This window comes from Balaenoptera ricei, chromosome 1 (assembly GCF_028023285.1).
Source record: "Balaenoptera ricei isolate mBalRic1 chromosome 1, mBalRic1.hap2, whole genome shotgun sequence".
Classification (NCBI taxonomy): domain Eukaryota; kingdom Metazoa; phylum Chordata; class Mammalia; order Artiodactyla; family Balaenopteridae; genus Balaenoptera; species Balaenoptera ricei.
Window position 1 is genome coordinate 25,006,972 of NC_082639.1, and position 21,312 is coordinate 25,028,283.

A 21,312-nucleotide genomic window follows, 5' to 3' on the forward strand; every position below is an offset into this window, starting at 1 on the left:
TCCATCCTCATTCTCCCTTCTGCCCTAGGGGAACTAGAGACACGGATTCAAATAGCTGTGTCTGAGCGCGTCATGTCTCTGGAACTCAGTTTTCCCATCTGTGAAATCGGGATGATAATACCTCCGAGGATTGTTGGGGGGTTAAATGAGATAATCCATGTCAAGTGACCCACCTGTAGAAGGTGCTCCTGGCATTTGTGCTGGCTGGGATGGAGGAAAGGGCAGTCCTCGTGGAGGGAGTTTATCGAGCACATAGTAGGTGGACCACAAATGACAGTTCCCTCCATTTCCCTCTCACTCACTATGTGACCATGGCCCAACTCCTCCCTCTGTCTAGTCTCCATTCCTTCAGTTGCAAATGAGAAGTTTGGACTGAATGAGCTCTCGGTCTTGCGTATGAGTTTGGGGCCCTCGGTGACCATGGAGAGCTCTCTCTCATTTCAGATATGGGTTAGTGAGGCCCAGACGGAGCGACGACTTGTTCAATGTCACACAGCATGTCAGAGGCAGAGCCAGGACAGGGACTGAAGGGCCCTGACTCCCACCCAGGCCCTTGACCTCTCTCTGCCCAAGCTCATCTGTGCCCGAGCAGCCACGTCATCACGTAGAGACTCTCCCCTGGGCCTCTCCTTATCTCCCCAGCTTCTGCTTGTTACTACAGAAGGGCTGCTGCCCACCCAGCCTTGAGTTTAGAGGCTCCAGCTCCCCTGCAGGCCCTAAGCCCCAGCCAGGTGTCTCCCCCAGCCCCTCCCCAGCACCTGCCCCCTCCAGCAGGAGACACAGAGTGCCACGAGTGCCCTGGAGAGAGCACCCCTGGGGGGGCATGGAGCCAGTGAAGGGCCAGGGGAGCGCCTGTGACCACCGGAGTGAGCTGCCCCACAAAGGCCTCTAACTTTTGATCTCTCACCTGAGACTCCCAACCTCCCGAGGGTCTCCCTCCCCTCATCCTGCTGCTTACAGAGCTACTGGCCTCGAGGGAGCTACCTCCCCTCCCTGGGCCAAAGAGAGAGTGGCCTTGGGTTCTGACAACCTTCTAGATCTCCATGGATTCTGAGTATATTTTTTGCCCCTGAGTTTCAGGAGATTCTTAGGGATCCTGGGTCAAGATATCCCATCTTCTGTCTAATTAACGTGAGGTTGGTTCCGAACATTTGAGGCTTGACCTAGGATAAGTAATTTGAGTGTTTCTTTCAGCAGATGTTGGTTGTGCTTCCGACAGGGAAATACGTCTTGGTCTCTCTTAGATGTGGACTTACTTCCATGGCCTCTGCCTATGCATCACTCGCACCCCTGGGAGGTGTGTGGGGCTGTTTGTTACCGTCCAAACTGACACACACAGAGAACAGAGACCCTTCGCATGTGCAAACGCATGTACAGATTCCAGACCTGCTCTAATCCTATTTGACTGCTTTAATCTGGTTTTTGTACGGGTTGACCCAAGAGGTTTGAGCAGGTTTACATTAGTTTCAGCTAGTTTTAACTGGTTTGACTCACTACATGTAGGTGTAAGCACATTTGCATCTATTTGACTATTCTGAGCTCATTTGTGGCTGTTTTGATTTGGGTTATTTTAATAATAGCAGACACTCATATTGCACCTGTGATATGTCGGCACAGTCAATTCCAAGGGCTTTACGTTAAGTCCTATAATTCTTACAACTACTCTGCAGGTGGGGACGGCTATTAGTGTCTTCATTTTACATGTGGATAAACTGAGGCACAGAGAGCTTCAGAAAACTGCCCCAGGTTTCCTGGTCCCTGAGAAGTGGAGCCGGGATTTGAACCTACGCCATCTGGCTGCTAAGTCTGTGCTCTGAACCTTGATGTTAGGCTGTATCACTGCCGATGAGTCTTTGACCACTTCTTGATAAGTCAATTCTGTCTGAGCCCGTTTGTTCTGCTTTTGCCAGTACGAGCTGCTTGGTGCTGGTTCCGTCCGCAAACAGACTTGAATTTGGCCCATTCTGATTGACCCACAGATCTCAGGTCTCACAGAGCCTAGAAAGGGAAGACCACTATATTAGTTTCTTGGGGCTGCTGGAACAAACTGCCACAGATTTGACTGCTTAAAATGGAAATGTATTTTCTCATGGTCTGGAGGCCAGAAGTTCAAAATCAAGGTGTCAGCAGGGCCATTCTCTCTCTGGAGGCTCAAGGGGAGAATCTGCTTCTTGCCTCCTCCAGCTTTTGGTGGCTCCACGTGTTCCTTGGCTTGTGGCCGCATCACTCCAATCTCTGCATCCATAGTCACATGGCTTCGGCTTCCTCCTCTTCCTCTGTGTGTCTCTCATAAGGACATTTGTCAGTAGATTTAGCACACACCTCCAACTGCCCCCTCCCCAAGATATTCAGGATGATCTCATCTCAAGATCTTTATCTGCAGACTCTGTTTCCAAATAAGGTTACAGCCACAGGTTTTTTGGGGGGGCATATCTTTTGGGGGGGCTCCATTCAACCTATTACAACCACTAGGGTCACATCACAGCATTTCCCCCTGAGAACCTAGCTCTTAAAAGTGACTCTTTCTATCAGATTGGGTTTTTACCCAACCTTTAGGGCTTTATTACTTTCTGCTTAGGGATTAAAAGGCAAAAGTGTTCAATGTGCTTGCAGCCACGGAAGAGCCTCTTGTACTTTTCAAGACCCATTTATTAATATTCCTGGCCGGGAAAATCAGGAATTCCTGGAAACACCAAGCAAGGTGTGGAAATGTTTCTGTAAATAGGCACCGGAAGACAGAACCCACTTTCTAAGATGTTTGCTGATGATAACACCAAACTTACTGTTCCCTGGGGAGCTCTCTTTAGTGAAAGTAATGCTGAATTGAAGGAGGGCAGATAATTAAGAGATGAGGGGGAGCCGTTAATCCCCCCAAAAATCTCCGCACTCCTGGCCGAGGGTTGAAAGAAGCTAGTCATTTAGATAAAGATAGAGATGAAGAAATGGTGTTGTTACTCAGCAAATAGACTTTGCAAGGAAGCAGCACTCGGGGCGCTTTGTACTCAACTGGCCCCAGCACCAATATACAGAAATATAACAGAAAGAGGAAAGCTCTGTTTCTCTTTTCTGCATTTCCCCACTTGCACCCATAGCTGACGACCATGAACACTACCGGCTGTGAGAGTCAACTTAGTCCTTGGATAGTTTTAGCATCTGCAGAGGCTTCAGGGATTGGGCTCAAGGTCCTGCTCTGCCCCTATCAGCTGTGTGACCTTGGGCAAGCCAGAAAGTCTTTCTGAGTCTTGACTTTCCCATCTGCCAATTGATTTAATAGGATTACCTGGGAAAAGGCCCGCGTTTGGCACTTGCCGTGTATGGCAGAAAACACACTAGCAAACAGACTGGCCGGCCAGGGTCATTACAAATTCATGGTCAGCAACTTCGAATGGTCACTCCGTACTGCCGGAAATCCTACTCTGTTTCTTTAGTGGGCTTGATTCTGATAACTATTTCACATTTAATCCTTGATCCTCCGTCCCCTCTTCTTTTCCTGTCTCACTTTGGCTGCAACTTGCTTCCACTCCATTGGCAAAATAGAAACCATCAGAGGAGGTTCCCTCAGCTTTGCGTGGCTGATTCTACAAATCCACCTCCTCTTCTTCTGCCTCTCAGACGATTGTCCCTGCTCCTATCAAAGGCCAGCTCTCTCCTCCTGTGCTCCGGGTCCCCTCCCTCTTACTTTAGCAAGGACTTTGATCCTGAGAAATCCCCTCTCTCTGTGTCATCAGTTCCTCCCCAGCTCCTTGCCATCAGCATAGAGATACGATGTTATAGTATCCATATTTGGACAAAACTGTCCCTTCACCCTCCTTATTTCCTTCCAGCCAAAGCCCCATTTCTCAGCTTCCCTTTGCATTAAAATGTTCTAAAAAGTTGCCAGTGGTTGTTCTCTCTGGTTCATTGGCTCCTAATTGCAGTTCCACCCCTGCCAATCAGCTTCCATCCTGATTCTTCCACTGAGACTGCTCCATCAAGGTTGCCCCGAGGTCCTTGCTGCCACATCTAGTGGACACGTCTCTGTCCTCAGCTTACTCGACCTTTCAGCAGCATTCCACACGGGCAGCTCCTCCTCCTAGGTCTTGAAGCACTCTCTTCCCTTGGCTTCCTGACAGCTCTCTCACCTGGACTCCCCTTTCCTCCCTGACCGCTCCTGCTCAGCCTACTGTACCCTCTCCTCCTCTCTGCCCAGCTCCTGATATAGGAGTGTCCCCAGGCTCTGTCCTCCCGCTTTTCCAGTCTGAGCTGGAAACCAGCCTAGGTCACACAGTCTCTGTGGGTCCAAGTGGTCCCCAAGCCTCCCCAGGCTCCAGGAAGGGGAACAGCAGAGAATTTGGGACCATCCTCAACCCATCAGGTAGAAACCCGGAAGTCCTCCTCAATTCCTCCCCTCTCTCACCCATCACCTCTGACCCTCCAGCAAGTCCACAATAGGTCCCCAACAAGCCTGCTTCTCATGATCCTCACGGCCCCCAGCCTCGTTCAGGCCTCAGCATTTCTAGCCTGGGTCACATCATCGCCTCCTACCTGGGCCCCCTGATTCCACTCTTACCTTGTAGTCATCTGTTCTCTACAGAGCAGGCAGAGTGGGTTTTTGCACATGTGAATCAGATAATTTCACTGCCATGTTGAAATCTCTTTAGTGCTCAGAAGACAATTCAAGCTCCTAACTACAGCCCACGCAGCCCACCTCCCAGCCTCATGTTGCTCCTCTGCCCCCCTCGTTCACTGTAGAGTGGCCACTCTGGGCTTCCTTCTGTGTCTCAAACAGACCAACTTGTGCCCGGCCTCAGGGCTGTTGCTCATGCTGGCCCGGCTTCCTGGAACACCCTCTAGGAAGGGCTGCCTCCTTCTCATCCTTCAGCCTCAGCTCAAATGCCATCTCCTCTCTGAGACCCCCTTGACCATCACATGACTGCAGGTTCCCACGCCATGTGCACGGCTTCATAACACTCAGCATCTAGCACAGAGCCTGGCACATAGTAAATGCTCAATAAATACTTGTGGAATGAATGAGAAAAATCAAACAGGAAAGCATTCCACGGCTCAGTACAACAGACTTCCACATGGCCCCGAATCTCATCTCCCACAAGCTCCAGCATGCTACGGCAGCGCAACACTTTGCCACACAGCCCTGCGGGCAGTGCTTTGATAACACAGTCCAACAGGCCCCAGGAAGCCCGACATGTCACGACAGGGCCCAACACGGACAACATTAGGCCTGGCCTGGATCTCAGACTCAGCTCCAGGTATTACTGCTCCAAGCTCTGGATGTGTCCAGCTGACCACAGGGGCCCACAAGGGACCCCCAGCCCTAGCTGTGGTGCCATTTGGGACCCAAACATCTGAGCCCCCATGCCTCAGGTGGTGGGTAGTCGGCCGCAGACCTGGGTTGAGCAGAGTACAATGGGTCTTTGTCTTCCCAGGAGGCCCTGCTCAGCCTCCAGAGGAGAATGGCCCATTCTGAGCACCCAGAGCAGCTGGGGAAGGGGGAGGTGGAGGAGGGGTAGCATCTGAGTATAGAAGGGAAACCAAGGCCCAGAGAGAGGCAGTGTCTGCCCAGGGTCACAAGTGAGGGAGGTCAGAGTCACTGCGGAGCCCCAGGCCACCTGCCTCCCAGGAATCCAAAGGGCTCAGAGGGTAAGGCCTGCTGCTATCTCCTCACCTGTTGCTCTGCCCTAGGCCCTCGGACAAGAATAAAGACAGAGAATGAGTCACCAGGAAGGAGAGGGGCCATGGAAAAGGAAAGTGGGTTTCCAGCCCCTCCCCCAGAGCCCTGCCCTTTTCCTTTCCTCTTTGGCCAAGGAACCCAGTGAGTCACAAGATTCCACTGGGGCGGGCTCAGTGCCAAGCTCAGTAATGACGAGGGACCTTGGAGCCATGCTTTTGGCTCTGCTCTCTTTCCCTGCTCTGTGTTCCTGTCTCCTATGCATGGACAGACAGGCAGGCAAGGACAGGCAGATAACTAAAACCCGTGAACAGACACAAACAGACACCTACACAGACACACAGACTCCTAGCAAGACAGGCACCTGGTAGCTAGGCAGACACAGACAGGGACAGTCACACAGCTATACACAGCGACACACAAGCCAACAAGCACACAAATACAGGCAAACAGTACACTGATGGACAAGACAGACAAACCCATGACCACACAGAGGCAACATCCAGACAAATAGGCAGGCACATAACAGACAGGTAACAGAGAGACAAGCAGACTCACACACTCAAGCAGAAACACCTCACAGACTCAGATACACGTACAACACTGACAACATGGGTGGCCTACAGGGGGTGATTTGGCGCAAAGAACAGGCCAGACGCCCCTGGGCCAGGCCCGAGCCCCAGAACCACACTGAAACTGACTCATAAAAGTGGGTTCTCTGGGCATGAACTCTTCTGAAGGCAGCCTCCATCTCCTTCCCAATACGAGGGGCCCACCTTGCAGTAAGATGAATGGAGGTTAGACATGGAAAGGGACTTCCCGACCAGGAGGGTGTTGAGACCTGCAGTGGGTGACTAAGGGTGACGGGGGAAAGGAGTGGAGTGGTGGTAGGTAGGGAGCCTGCATTCTGGCTGTGTGCCCTTGGGCAACTCTGTCCTTCTGAGCCTCAAGTGTCTCATCTAGGTTCTGTCCTCCGGGGTCCCTGCACGGAGCAGATGGCCAGCGCCTGTGAGTGTTCCCACCAACGCTGGGGCTCCAGGACATTACTCCTCCATCCTCCGCATGCGCACCCAGGGCAGGATTCCCTCGTTGACTCCCTGCCCAGTACCCCCTGGCAGGGGGTAACCCAGTCAACCCAGTCACAGATGCCCGTTGTCCTGGTCCCTCCCCTCCCCCTGGGGCTGGCCAGCTGAGGATGCCCCAAGGCTGGGGGAGGGGTGCAGGGAGGTCAGAGAGAGGGCAAAGGGAATCCCCGATACTTGAAGCTTCCCTCATCTAGGGGCGGCTGAGAGGCTCAGGCCAGGGATGGGGGGATCTGTCCAGGTGGAGTCTCTTTCATCCTCCCGCTGTTAGAATCCTCTGGCCCGGACCCAAACTGTTGGAAGAGAGGGGATTGCGCAGTGGGGAGGTAAAAGGTGATGGGCAGGCCTGGCGGGACAGAAGCCCCATTGTTTGGGGCCCAGGCCAGCCTGGGCAAAGGCAGGCTTTATAACCAGGGCAGGAAGCGGGGGGCTCTGCAGGGGGCGCCAGCTGGCAGGGCTCATCCTTTGGACCCTGGATGGGGGACAGGTGCCGAGCAGGATGCCCCCTGGAGGGGTTGATAGAGGGAGCAGTGTTTGGCGAGGTGCCGGAACTGAGTGGGGAGGGCGGACGCAAAGAGGGGTCTCAGGGCAGGGAGGCAGCTCCCACACCACACCCACCCCACCCCCTCGGGAGGATGAGCAGCCCAAGGGTCCTAAAACCTCCTCCTCCAGATTCCAGTCATTCCTGGGAACGGAGGCGGCTTGGGGCGGCTCCAAGCCTCGGGGGGGGGGGGCACTGTGAAGAGGGGTGTGCATGGCTGTATTTATTACTGAGGGGTCACGGGGGGCTTAGAGATTTTTGCCACCCACACTCTCCCCATCATTTCCCAAACTTAGGTCCCAAACTCGGAGCTCCGCTGGCCCCTATCTTCCCTTGTCCGCGCGAGCCCCTCAGCCCCAAGGCGAAGCCCACTGGGCAGTCCTTACCAGTGTCACACCACAGTTGTTTCTGCTTCGGTTGGAGTTCCGCCCCTAAGGGAACGGCTTCCACCGGAGACCCAGCAAGGTCAGTCACGTGCTCACGGTCCCTCTCACTAGTCCCAATTTCGGAGTTACGGCGGGGCTCTTCCAGGTGCAAAAGAGCCGGGGCCCCTCCCTCCCGCCGCCGGGGCGGGGACGGCGCGCAGGGCGGGGCGGTACAAAAAGCGATCCCGCCCCGCGTTCCTCACTTGACTTTGAGTGTCCGGCGGTCGCGGGAGCGGGAAGGCGGAGGCGAGTAGGGCAGCCGGGCTCAGCCCACACACCTCACCAGGTAGGGACGCTCCCCTGCTCAGAGGGGAGACGGTGTAGACAGAAGGAACAGAGAGCATGAGGGGCCAGGTGGAGGGACGAAGACAGGTGGCAGAGAGGGAGAGTGGAGGGGGGCAGAGGGGCACAGAGAGAGGGATACATGAGGGCACAAAGCCAGGGACCCCCATCAAGGACGGAGGCTGAGGGAAGCACAGGGATCCAGAACAGGAGGGGACCCCGGGTGCGAAGCATGGGTGTTGAGTGGGGAGCACCAAGAATAACACCATCCCCACCTCCTGTCCTTGAAGGTCCCCCGGCAGGTCAGGGAGGGGCTCTATTTCTTGCCTAAGCCCCTTCCCCCTGTAAGCCAGGGCACATAAACTGTGGCTCCTCGCCCCTGTCCTGCCTGGGGACACAGGAATCAGGGTCCCTGATGGAACCCCTTGGACTCACAGCCCCAGGAAGCTGGGAGATCAGTCCCTGGGGTGCCAGGGAATCTCTGTTGCCCACCACTTCTGACCCCTGAACTCTGCCCTCCCTGGGCCCAGGAGGCATCATGTGGCGATGTCCACTGGGGCTGCTGCTGTTGCTGCTGCCGGCTGGCGAGTTGGCCCTGGGTGCCCAGCGGGGTCGTGGGCGCCGGGAGCTAGCACCGGCTCTGCACCTGCGGGGCATCCGGGATGCGGGTGGCCGGTACTGCCAGGAGCAGGACCTGTGCTGCCGCGGCCGCGCCGATGACTGCGCCCTGCCCTACCTGGGTGCTACCTGTTACTGTGATCTCTTCTGCAACCGCACCGTCTCCGACTGCTGCCCTGACTTCTGGGACTTCTGCCTCGGCGTGCCACCCCCCTTTCCCCCCATCCAAGGTGGGCACCAGACGGCCAGGGGTGGGTCGCTTTGTCAAGCCCAAACTCAGCAAGGCTCAGCAGCAAGGCTGATGCATTGACATTTCCAGGGGGAGGCTTTGTAGAATCTGGGAAAGAGACCCCGCCCCTCTCTCTGCGCTTCTGGGAAGTCCCCACTCTGGTCTAACTTGAATCTCTCCAGTAAGATGGAAAAAGAAGAGCCTCGGTCTGTGGGATTTTAAGTTGGCCCAGGAGGAGGGCAGCCTCCTGCCCTTTCTCCCAGTCCTGCCTGTCTCCATATTCTGGACTTCGAAGGTGCTGGCCCCACCTGCTGACTCACCCTCAGACTGATAAAGCACACAGGGGTTGGTCAGCATCATCTTAACAATTCCTCTGCCTTTGCTCAGGATTCTCTACCCCTGAGATGGCTGGTCACACCTGGGAGGTGGGTTAAGTCTGTTCCTGCTCTCAGCTCTCACCACCATCCACTCGCCCTTATGCAAGAGGAGAGTCACTTGAATTCTTTCCCACAATTCCATGGGGCTGCGGGTGTGAGACTGCATACCTGGGCTGTCACTCCAAAGTGCTGTGTCATCTTAGGGGTGTCACTTACCTTCTCTGGGCTTTGGCTTCCCCATACTCCTCCCACTCCCCATCTCCAAACCCCAATTCATTTAAATGGCATAGGATCTAAGGAATGTTGTGGCTGGCATCCAAGCAAAGCGAGAGGGATCCGGGCTGGAGTTGCTGAAGAACTTCCCAAGTAGCAGTTGGTGTGTGACCCTGTAGGAGATGTCTTCAGTTATAGCTTGGCTTTAGTTTCAGTGAGGGCTGGTGTGTGTGAGTGTGTGTGTTTGGGAGGATTCGGGACATCTGACCTCTGAGGACCTGGCCATCTCAACCCATCGTCTCTGGTCTTGGCTCCACTTCTCTTTCTGACTTTCCTCCCACCAGGATGTATGCACAGGGGTCGCATCTATCCAGTCTTGGGAACCTACTGGGACAACTGTAACCGTTGGTGAGTGTTGGGGGCTTGCCTTGTGGGCTTTGTGGAACAGACTTGGTTCAAATCCTATCCCTGTCACTCCCTTGCTGGGGGCAAGGCCTTTCCCTTTTCTGAGCCTCAGTTTCCTCATCTGTAACGTGGGAATTTTTACATGGACCGTGTCAACTTCTATACCAGCATTCCACCAGCAGTCCCCAGGAGCAGTCAACCATGGATGCCCAGCTCCAGGTGCAGCCCCTCCTGCCTGGGGCTAGGCTACTGCGCCTCCCAACCTCTCTCCCTGTCACGGGCGAGTCCAAGAAGGGGGCGCCAGGAAGGAAACCTCTGACTGCAGCATCCGTTGCCCTGGACCGGATGAGGGTCAGGGATGGCTGAGCTGGCAGCCAGCCAGACTGCAGCAGGGCCTTCCCTGGAATGTGGCCCCTCCTCCTCCCCCAACCCTCCCCACCATTCCCAGTAGGAGAATGAAGGGGTTGGGGTGCCCCTCTACCTTAATCTGAGGCCTGAGATGGGAGGTGCGAAGCCTTGAATGCCTTAATGGAAACAAGGGGGACCCTAAGACTTAGAGGAGGAGGCCCTGCACCCACTCCACCCCATGCCCTGGGACTGAGAGGGCCCCAGGGAGGAGGAAACTTTTTGGAATGCATTACGCATAAGCTGTTTCCATTGCCTCACTGGCGTGAGGGGTGCCTGGGTCACAGTGAGAGTGGGGACTCGTGCATTTTAGCGTGTGTCTGGGTGAGAGAGCGTGTGTGTGTGTGCACGCTTTGAGTGTGTGTGACCTGTGTGTGTGTTTCAAAAGATGGAGCGTGCTTGCATGATTCTGCTGCTACTGATAGGATGCCTCTGGACATGGAGGGGTTAACACTCTCTCTCGGTCCCTTCCCTAGGGCCTGGCCACCCAGGCCCCCTCTGGAATGCTGGGACCTCCTGCCACCAGTCCTGCCTAGACCTGCTTGGACAGCCCTGGGGGGCAAAGGGGGAGGTGGCAGGAAAGGACTGACCAAGCCACTGCCCTCCCAGGCCAGTTCTGGCTGTGTTCCCTGCACTTGACACCTGAGGGAGGGTGTGGGACAGTGTCTGTGGGCCTCCCAGGCTCTGTGAGCCCTCGAGGATGCTTTCCAGAGTCAGAGGGGGAAGGGAAGGATGAAAGCCTCCCTGAAAGTGCCCCCACAGCTCCTGGGGCTGGAGATCCCAGCCATACTGGGTCTTCGTCCCCTTGAGGCTCCTTAAAAGGCAACAAGGGAGGCGGGAGCCTTGGGCAGGCTTGAAAGGATGCAGTTTAGCATCTTGTCATAGCAGAGTTATGAGCTTGTAAAAGCACTGTAGAATTCATAGAATTCAACTTTTCAGTCGACACCTATTAGAGACCTACTATGTGCCAGGTGCTGTGCTGGGCCAAGGAGATGCAGCCAGAATGCGGCAGACAGTCCTTGTCCCTGCACTGGAGCCTCTAGTCTAATGGTGACACAAATAACAAACCTGTCATTACAACCTTACAGGTGTGATGGGGGGAAAAGAGGTTAATGGGGGACCCTAGTTTAGAGTGGGGTGGGGGCGAGGGAAGGCTACTCAGGAAGGGATATTTATGCAGATACCAGGGAGATGAGAGCATGAGTGGCCCAGGCCCAGGAGGAGGGAACATGGGGGAAAATGGCTTGTGGAACGGCCAGGAGGTGGGACCGAGCTCATTGCAGCTGGAGCTGTGAAATGGGGAGAGAGGCCCCGAGGAGGGGCAGGCCACGTCCCATGGGTCTCATAAGCTGCGCCAAGGATTTTGCATTTTGCTCAAAGTGTCGTGCGCAGCCACTTAGGGAGCACACAGTCTGATTTGTGTTGTTCAAAGATCTCTCTGGCTTTAAGAGAGGGGTGTGTGTATTGGGCGGAGGGAATCACAACGAAGCAGGGAGCCTGGTTAGGAAGCCACTGCTGGGGTCCAGGTGAGAGGGGATAAGGGGCCAGAGTAGGGTGATGGTGGTGGAGGGGTGAGAGACAGGTGGATTCGGAGTCTTTCATGACCGGCTGATAGGGCAGGCTGGTGGTAAGTGGGTATGGGTGAGGGGCAGGCGGTAGGGGAGACACCATGGACCACACGGAGTTCTGGCTTGAACAACTGGGTAGATAAGGTGCCGTTTTCTGAGTTGAGGATGTTAAGGGAGGAACAGGTTTGGGGGAAGATAGTTGGGCCATTCTGAGATGCCTTTCACACACCCAGAGGAGCTGTCAGGAGGCCAGCTGGATATGAGTCTGAAACTCAGGGGGGTGGGGAGTTGGGGTTCCTGTAATGAGAACAATAATGGAAGATAACAATTCTTGAGCACATCACATGGGCCAGGCCCTGGGCTGAGTACTTTGCAAGCTTGCCTTTTAATCCCTGGAAGGTGGTACTATTATTATCCTCATTTTACAGACAACATTGAGGGAGAGTTTAAAATAACTTACCTAAGGTCACATGACTAGTCAGCCAGACTCTGAACCCTGGATTCAATTCAGAATCCATGCTCTTAATCACTTCACTGTACTGCCCCATTCATTCATTCATTCATTCATTCCACAAATATCTATTGTGTGGCTATGATGTGCTAGGTTTTGTTTTTAGGCACTGAAGGTATCAAACAATACCTGCCCTCAAGGACCTTAGATTCTGTGAGGAAACAGGTATAGACAATATAAATAACTAAAGATATAATACGTCAGATAGTGATGACAGGCTGAGGAGAACAGAAAACAGGGAAGCAGGGTAGGAAGGGTGGAGGACGCTGAGATAAGGTGGCCAGGGCAGGCCGCCCTGAGAAGGTAACATTTGAATAAGGACTTAGAAGAAGTGAGAGGGGCCATGAGGATGTTGGAGGAAGAACAGCGCAAAGGCCCTGGGGCAGGAGCACGGCTGGTGTCAACAGTCGGGACCAGCCTGGCTGGGACCTCAGGCACCAGGACGGGGAAGAGGGGGTCAGAGAGGGGACAGGAGGACAGATCGTGCAGGGCCTTGTTGGCACTGGAAGGACTTTGGCTCTTATTCTTGATGTGAAGCCAGTGGCAGGTTTTGGGCAGGGGAATGGCATGATATGATTTGGGTTTAACAGGATCGCTCGGGCAGCTGTGTTAAAAATATACCGAAGCGGGGGAGGGGGGCACAGGGCAGAATCGGAGAGAACAGTGAGGAGGCTACAGCATAATCCAAGTGAAAGGTGATTGGACCATGGTGGCTGCAGAAAAGAATGAGACGTGGTTTGGATTCTGGATGTGTTTTTAAGGTAGAGTCAACACGATTTGCCAGTGAATCGGGTTAGCATGTGAGAGAGAGTCAAGGGTGCCTCCCAGGCTTTTGGCCTACGCTCCAGGAGAGGAATGGAGTGCCGTTTTCAAGGACTGTGGCAGGCGCAGCCCTGGGAGTAGGGGAGAAAAGGAATTTGGTTTGGGATGTGGTGAGTTAGACCTGTTAGACACCCAGGAGGTGATGTGGTGTAGCAGTAAGATCCTTGAATCTGGAGTTTAGGGAGAGATCTGAGAAGCAGATGTAAACTTGAGAATCATACATTTGAAATTGACATTTAAAGCCACCAGGCTGGATGGGATCATCTGGCGGTCCTCTCATAGGTGCTGATGCAGAATTTCAGGCCCGTGTTGACCTCTGAGGCCTCCTCCCTTCCGACGATGCCCAGCACCACCTCACCTCTTCCTTCCCTCCTGTTCTTCCAGCACCTGCCAGGAGAAAGGGCAGTGGGAGTGTGACCAGGAGCCATGCCTGGTGGACGAAAACATGATCAAGGCCATCAACCAAGGCAACTATGGGTGAGAGGCCCTAAAAATGCCCCGAGTGGGCACACATGCACGTGCACACACATATACACATATGTTCTGCCCGAGATGCATGTCCTGCCAGGTGCACCCACACTCAGATCTTATTCATGTGTACATTTAGCTGGTAGGCATTCTCTCCCACCCACATGCGCATACCTCCAGGACCCCCAGCCTTGGCCGGTCTGTGAGCTCCATCCCCTCTCTTTCAGGTGGCGGGCTGGGAACCACAGTGCCTTCTGGGGCATGACCCTGGATGAGGGCATTCGCTACCGCCTGGGCACCATCCGCCCGTCTTCCTCCGTCACCAATATGAATGAGATTCATGTAAGTCCATCCCTGCCCACAATCCTGCCATCTCCTCTTGGCCTACGACCGCAGGGACCCTGGCATCCTGTGCCCTGCTTCTCCAAGGGCCTAGGCCTGTCCCCCACCAACAGGCTGTGTATCCCTGGACAAGGGACTCCCCTTCTCTGGGCCTTAGGTTTCTGCCTATAACAAGATACGCTGCACTGCAAGAACTGATGCTCAGATTCTGAGTTTTGTGGTCCCAGCATCTGACCCTCCCTAGCTTCTCCGGCCTCTCCGGCTTGGGAAAAATGTCATTGGTCCCAGTATGGCTGGGTTAGGGCCCTAAGGGCCAGGAGGTCACCTTGGTATTTTGGGAAGGGAGGGACAGACACTCCTCCAGCTTTGGCCAGAGAGCAGCAATTCTCGGAAACAAACACCATCTCAGCAGAACCCCCAGGGAGGAGGGGGTTTCTCCCTTCCCACCAGTGGGACCCTCCAGAGGAAGAAATGAGAACCAGACCCAGAACAGTCAAAGGGTGAGGAAGGGGAGCTTCAGCGGGACAGGGCTGGGTCACATGCCAGAGGCTCCTTCCATCAGTGGCCGGCAGGGAGGAGGCGGTGACTGGCCAGAGCGGCCCTCCCTGCAGAGGGAGCTCAGCTCAAGGCTGAGGTGACCAGACCCTGCCCCTGCCCTTACTCCCCTGGGCCTCCAGCTATTTTCTGCCTCCTGCTGTTTGCCTTGGCAGCCTGCCCAGTCACGGGACCTTACTGCTTCTTCCCTCCCCTGCCCTTTGGGGCCTGAAGCCCAAGGTCCTGGTGGGAAGAAGGATGTAGCAGATCAGAAGGTGCAGAGGAGGAAAGAGGCAGGGGTTGAGGATGGAAAGTGGCCCGACCACTTCCCTATTCCTGGCTTCAATTGCCTCACCTGTAAAACAGGACTAGTCACCCCCCACCTGACACTAGAGAGGCACTAAATGGTGCCGGGGTCTTCCTCTGGGTCACCGTGGAGGTTGCTGGACTCTCTCAGCAACAGAGGGCTCAAAATCAAACTGCAGAAGGCCCTGGACTCTTTTTTTTTTTTTTAAACATCTTTATTGGAGTATAATTGCTTTACAGTGGTGTGTTAGTTTCCGCTGTATAACAAAGTGAATCAGCTATGCATATACATATATCCCCATATCTCTCCCCTGTTGCGTCTCCCTCCCACCCTCCCTATCCCACCCCTCTAGGTGGTCACAAAGCACCGAGGCCCTGGACTCTTGGGAGACCTCCAATGCCTAGGGCCCCTGAGGGGCAGTCTGGGGCAGAGGCAGGAGGCAGACAGAGTGACCTTTTCCTTGCAGACAGTGCTGAGCCCAGGGGAGGTGCTGCCCAGAGCCTTCGAGGCCTCTGAGAAGTGGCCCAACCTGATCCACGACCCTCTCGACCAGGGCAACTGTGCAGGCTCCTGGGCCTTCTCCACGGCAGGTACGTTCAAGGGCAGGGGCTGGCCAGGTGGGAAAGGAGGGCAAAGGCCTGACCCCCTGACAGCCCCTCTACCTCCCCTCCCACCAGCCGTGGCATCTGATCGAGTCTCAATCCATTCTCTGGGGCACATGGCACCTGTCCTGTCGCCCCAGAACCTGCTGTCTTGTGACACGCACAACCAGCAGGGTTGCCGCGGTGGGCGGCTTGACGGTGCCTGGTGGTTCCTGCGCCGTCGAGGGTGAGCAGCAAGGGGGTAGGGAAGAGGGCATGAGGCGGGGGTCTTAGGAAGGGAAAGCCTGCAGGAAGGGCCTGGGCCAGGCTGCCCCGTGCCCACTCTGTCCCCGCTCCCTCCTGCTGCCCCTGCAGGGTTGTGTCTGACCACTGCTACCCGTTCTCGGGCCATGGGTGGGACGAGGCTGGCTCCGCTCCCCGCTGCATGATGCACAGTCGGGCCATGGGTCGGGGCAAACGGCAGGCCACCGCCCGCTGCCCCAATAGCTATGTCCATGCCAATGACATCTACCAGGTCACTCCTGCCTACCGCCTCGGCTCCAACGTAAGTCTGCACTTGGGTGAGGGGGCAAAGGCAGGAGAGCTGGAAGGTTGGCCAAAGGCTTGAGGCTTGCGCCTGATGGATACTCTTCTCCCCACCCCCTCACCCTTCAGGAGAAGGAGATCATGAAGGAGCTGATGGAGAATGGCCCTGTCCAAGGTAAATGCCCCTCATCCTGCCCCCTGATTCCAGAAGCTCGTGCCTGCTTGAGACTGGGCACAGAGGCACAGGTGGTCCATACAGCATTGAGCAGCAAGTCCACTGGGGCCAGGAGCGGGGGGACCATGTCCCTTCCCCAGGAGCAGCACCTGGAGCGGGCACTTAGAGTCTTGGTACCAGAGGCCCCGGGGCCTGGGCATGCATCTCCAGGCTTGGGTATCAGTGCCTGTGCTGATGGGCTGAGCCAGCCCCATTTTGACCTCTGCCCACAGCCCTCATGGAGGTGCACGAGGACTTCTTCCTGTACCAGAGCGGCATCTACAGCCATACACCAGTGAGCCTTGGGAGGCCGGAGCAATACCGCCATCATGGGACCCATTCGGTCAAGATCACAGGGTGAGGGGCTTGGTGGGCAGGGGGGTTGGGGGCAGCAGGGCTTGCACTGGGGCCTCTGAGTCTGCCTTGAATCCTTACCACCTCTCTGCAAAGCTCCATTTCATAGGGGAGGAAACCGAGACTCAAAAAGAGGAGGTACTTGCCCTGGGTCACACCAAGAGTTAGGGGCCTTTTAAGGTGTTTTAGAACTCTTCCTTCCTTACACACTGGGAAAACTAACTCCAAATGAAATACAGACAAGGATTCAAGAGTTGCTCAACCTCTCCCCAGCTCAGCACCTGTCCCAGCTCTGCCCGACTCACTCCCCCAGCCCTCAGTTTCCCCAGCTGATATAAGAGGTAATGCTAGAGTCACTGATTTCAATAGTCCAACCAATGAAATTTACTTTGCACACACACCCCACCCCCGTCCCCCATCCCCCGCCAGGTGAGGAGGGAGGGCAGGCAGATGTGTGAGGTCCCAGAGAGCTGGTCGCTGGGATGTGGATCCCTGGAGGGGGGAGGCCCAGTTTCCCTCCTTTTCTGCTTCCCCCTCCAGTTGTCCCTTTGGGACCGTCCCCACACCGGGCACAGGTGCACAGAATTAGAGATGTGGAGACTGAGGGAGATGCAGAGAGGGACAGAGAGCTGCCCAAGTCCTGAGGGTGCACCCAAGTCACCAAAGGCAACAGGGGCCTGGGCAGGGAAGGCCGCGGGCGGGAGCTCGGGAGCTCCTGAAAGCAGGTGAATCAGCGCCCTTCCCCCTCCGGCTCTGCCCCGCAGGTGGGGGGAGGAGACGCTCCCCGACGGAAGGACGCTCAAGTACTGGGTGAGTCCCTGCGCCGCGTGCCCTGCGGCCGCTGTCACCTTCCCCCGGGCCTCCTGTCCTCCTCCCCCACTCCGATTCCCCTCCTCACGGCTCCTCCTCATTCCCAGACGGCGGCCAACTCGTGGGGCCCAGCCTGGGGAGAGAGGGGCCACTTCCGCATCGTGCGCGGCGCCAACGAGTGCGACATCGAGAGCTTCGTGCTGGGCGTCTGGGGCCGCGTGGGAATGGAGGACATGGGTCACCACTGAGGCCGCGGGCACCACGCCGGGAAGAGCCTCCTGTGGGGCAGCAGCCCCCGCCCCGCCCGCCCGACGGAGCTCCGGGCCCCAGGGGCCTAATCCTCGCGCGGGTTCCGCTGACACAGCGCCCGGCTTGGGAGCCGCGGGCCGGCGAGGCTGGCGGAGCCCCCAGACCTCCCAGCGGGGGCTGGGCAGGGCCTGGCCGGGGAGGAGCAAGACCACCGAAGCCAGGACACCCCCTTCTCCGGCCCCACCACTCCACCCCACCCTTGTACTCTTATTCCTCAAAGATATTTATTTTTCTTTTCACTGTTTTAAAATAAAAACAAAGTATTAATAACTATGTATCGGGGCTTCCCTGGTGGCCCAGTGGTTAAGAATCCGCCTGCCAATGCAGGGGACACGGGTTTGAGCCCTGGCCCTGGACGGGGAAGATCCCACATGCCGCAGAGCAACAAAGCCCATGAGCCACAACTATTGAGCCTGTGCTCCAGAGTCCGTGAACCACAACTACTGAAGCCTGCGTGCCTAGAGCCCGTGCTCCACAACAAGAGAAGCCACCACAATGAGAAGCTGGTGCACCGCAACTAAGAGTAACCCCCGCTCGCCGCAACTAGAGAAAGCCCGCGCGCAGCAACAAAGACCCAACGCAGGCAAAAATAAATAAATAAATTAAAAAACAGAAAAACAAAAAAAAACTATGTATCTTGGAACTTCTGGGCATGGAAAACCAGGCCAGAGTTTGGGTGGCATATGGTTAGACAGCAGAAAGGACTGCCTGAGGTGGTGGGTTGGGGGGAGGTGGACCAGAAATCTTAGCCTCCATTCAGCCCTAATTGTCAGTGGCCCTGGACACTGACCCACTTGGAGGTGGGGCATGGATGGCATGGCCTTTGGCCTCTAGAGAGTCGTGGACCCGTGGGAACCACCTCTCAGACGCTGAGTCAGCGTCGCCTGAGGCGGGGGAATCCAACCCACCAATCAGCAGAACTGGCGCCAGTGCCCAGCAGGCAAGGGGGGCACAGCCCCACAGAAGCTGGAGCCTCTGTCTCTGCAGATCAGCCTCTCCAAGCCACCCCGGCAAAGGGACCCCCCCCTGCTTCCCCTACCCCTAGGCCAGGCTGGGCCTGCCTCTCTGAGCCCTCTCCCTCCCCCACCTCCCCATGCTCCCAGGGCCAGGAGAATTAAGTCCAGGCCTCGGCCTGGCATTCAAGGCCATCAGGACCCACCCCACCAGCCTCCTCACCAGCTTCTTCACCCAGTGCCCAGGCGACTCCAGAGTCCTCACTGCTCGCTAATGTCCAGTACACACACAGACCACTGGGCATTTGTACATGCTGCTCTCGGTCCAGATGCCCTTCCGTTCCACCCACCCCTGTCCCACTGCTGTTTCAAAGCCAACTCCAGGGTTTCTTCAATCAGACAGTACTGGTGGAGAGTAACTGATGTGCCAGGTGCTGTGCAAGGGACCCATGAGCCCCCAAACCACCCCAACGCCACTTAGCATGGCTTAGACACCCCCTCCCTGAGCTCATCTGCATCTTGCCCTTTCACCAGTATTTCATGTATCCTCCTTATGCTGGAAGTTCCTTGAGGGCAGTGAGTGGGTCTGGTTCATTGATGAGTCCTGGTACCCACACCTGTACACTGGATAAGGTGGTGTTACAGTTTGTGGAATGGTTGAATGAATATAACCCATTCTTTCCCCCCCATTCCCTTCTCAAGACTCCCTCCCCAGCCCACCCCTCTAGGCACCATGGTCAGTGTGAAGTCCTGCCTTTCCAGGAGCTCAGGGAGGCTGTGCCTGGTGATGGGGCCTCCCATGGCAGGAATCCTCCTTGCCCCCACCCCCAGCTGACCGGGAAGGCAGGGGAGCCAGAGTCGCTGAGCAGAGGCAGCAGGGAGGTCTGTCCCCTGGCAGGCAGCCCCTCAGGGCCAGCCTTGTCCCCCAGGCCGCTTGGGCATCACCTGAAAGGAATGCGGGGTGACCGATAAGCCGCTGCCTTTGTTTCATTTCCTGTTTGCTAGGACGTCCCGAGCCGGCTCCCCTGGCCGGCCCGCCTGTCCCCAAGGAGCCAAGGCTGGCCGGGGGCCCTGGGGACAACGAAGGGAGGGGAGTCCTGAGCAGGGGTGACGGGGGCTGCCCAGTTACTACCCCCTCTGCGCCTTTGGCTGCCAGACGCGCCCACTGCTCCCATCCCGCTGGAAAAACCCCGGTCCAGGGGCGCGGCTGGAATTTTCTACAAGGACCTTTGGCGGAAGCAATGGGGGTTGGGAAAGGGAGGGGAACAGGGGCGCGGCCGGGTCTCCAGGCTCTTAGCTCTGCCAGCCCTGCTGGGAGGCCTGACCCTCTGGACCCAAGTGGGGTCGGCCCAGCTCTGTTCCTGGGCCAGGGGCCCCAGGCCCGCAAGGTCCGCCGTGGAGCGGGAGAGCGTGTGAATGGGGCTGGGGCGGGCTTAGTGGGTGCCTCGTCAGCCACCTCTGGTTCTCTCAGTGAGAACCAACACTCAATGAACATGTTGTTGTAAAGGGAGAGGCAGACCAAGGACCTCCAACCAGATTACTGCCCTTGAGTGGGTCCAGAAAGAAATCCTGGCACCCCAGCACCCTGCTCTGTGTCCTGAGGCTAGTCCCTCGCTCTCTCTGGGCCAAGGGCGTCCTTAGACAAACCTGAGTTTGAACCCCTACTCTGCTTGTTCCGCACTGGCTATGTAATCTTGACCTCTCAGAGCCTCTGTTTTTCTATCTTTAATGGGGATAATAGTACTCACCTCCTGGAGTTATTGGGAAGATTAAAAGAGACAAAGCATGCTAAGCATTTAGCACCATGCTTGGAACTTATTAAGGGCTCAATAAATGGTAACAGCTTCAATCTTCTAAAGGTGGGGGTGGACTTGATAATGTAATGTTGTAAATGTTTTTGTAATGTTTTTCATAATGAGCTAAACATTTATTTAGTGCTTAGCCACAGCCTTCTGACAGCACGTTGTTCTGAGTGTTTTACATATATTATCTCATTTAATACTAAAAATCAGCCCCTATTTCCTTATTTTGCAGATAAGGAACAGAAGCATAGAAGAATCTGAAGGTTGGTTGAGGCAGGATTAAACCCAGGCTGTCTGACTTCTCATATTAATCAACTTTGTACTAATAGTGGTTGTTTGGTAGTGATAGTCCAATGTCTTTTTCCAAGTCCTTTCCCTGTTTGACAAACTCTTATTCATCCTTCAAAACCCAGCTCAAATGTCTCTCCTCTGGAAAGCCTTTCCTGGTGTCCATCTTCTAGACCTCCAGGGATTCCAGCATACATCCCTGGCACAGACAACTTTTCCTCCCACAAAAGCTTGGGGCAGGAGTTTTTTTCTTAGTCCCGTCCTTTCTTATGCACCAAATGTTCCGCTTGGGCATTCATTCTGGTCTCCCATGGAGCTCTGCAGGGTCCCGAGGCACCTGACTTTCGTTTCCCGAGAGCTGCTGAGTTACATCACTTCACTAGTGCTGATGTTTCACATCTTCCTGGTATCTTGCCAAACCCCATCCTTGCCAGGTGCCCATTAAGGGAAAGGAATCCATGCCTACTGAGTCTGCAGTGGGCCAGGCCTTGGGCTGAGCGCTTCACACACTTTAGCTCATTTGATCCTACAAACAACCCTGTGAAAAAGTATATCTTTAGAAACCAATGCCAACAAGTGAGGTGACCCTGGGAATCTAAGGGAGGGGTGAACTTCCAGATTGTGAGCAGGGCTAGTGGGCCCAGGCACAGCCAGAACTAGG

At 55.6% G+C, this 21,312-nt stretch overlaps 1 protein-coding gene and 1 long non-coding RNA gene across 4 annotated transcripts; one reads left to right on the forward strand and one right to left on the reverse strand.

Annotated features, from left to right (window-relative positions):
• Positions 1-1,553: 1,553 nt before the first annotated feature.
• On the reverse strand, positions 1,554-7,845 carry LOC132362753 (uncharacterized). Its single transcript, XR_009502480.1, has 2 exons — positions 7,675-7,845; positions 1,554-1,998 (listed from the first exon to the last, which is right to left on the reverse strand). It is a non-coding gene; the product is annotated as an uncharacterized LOC132362753 (long non-coding RNA).
• Positions 7,846-7,897: 52 nt separating this feature from the next.
• Positions 7,898-17,881, forward strand: TINAGL1 (tubulointerstitial nephritis antigen like 1). 3 transcript variants are annotated; one of them, XM_059917723.1, is made up of 12 exons: positions 7,898-7,999; positions 8,526-8,843; positions 9,777-9,840; positions 13,528-13,620; positions 13,839-13,953; positions 15,261-15,384; positions 15,472-15,622; positions 15,751-15,940; positions 16,051-16,096; positions 16,369-16,492; positions 17,254-17,299; positions 17,407-17,631. In XM_059917723.1, exons 2-12 carry the CDS (start codon positions 8,534-8,536, stop codon positions 17,545-17,547), a joined length of 1,404 nt encoding a protein of 467 aa, XP_059773706.1. In that variant the 5' UTR covers positions 7,898-7,999; positions 8,526-8,533; the 3' UTR covers positions 17,548-17,631. The 3 variants fall into 3 exon arrangements, with proteins under 3 accessions (XP_059773706.1, XP_059773710.1, XP_059773716.1); XM_059917733.1 differs by lacking the exon at positions 8,526-8,843 and having other exon boundaries at positions 7,913-7,999; XM_059917727.1 differs by lacking the exons at positions 15,472-15,622; positions 15,751-15,940 and having other exon boundaries at positions 17,407-17,881.
• Positions 17,882-21,312: the final 3,431 nt, after the last annotated feature.

Excerpts from the sequence above, each read along its gene's own strand:
- TINAGL1 (XM_059917723.1), top strand. The coding sequence starts at position 8,534 with ATGTGGCGATGTCCACTGGGGCTGCTGCTGTTGCTGCTGCCGGCTGGC. Across the intron at positions 13,621-13,838 it reads ATCAACCAAGGCAACTATGG|GTGGCGGGCTGGGAACCACA; the intron begins GTGAGAGGCCCT and ends CCTCTCTTTCAG. Across the intron at positions 13,954-15,260 it reads CCAATATGAATGAGATTCAT|ACAGTGCTGAGCCCAGGGGA; the intron begins GTAAGTCCATCC and ends TTTTCCTTGCAG.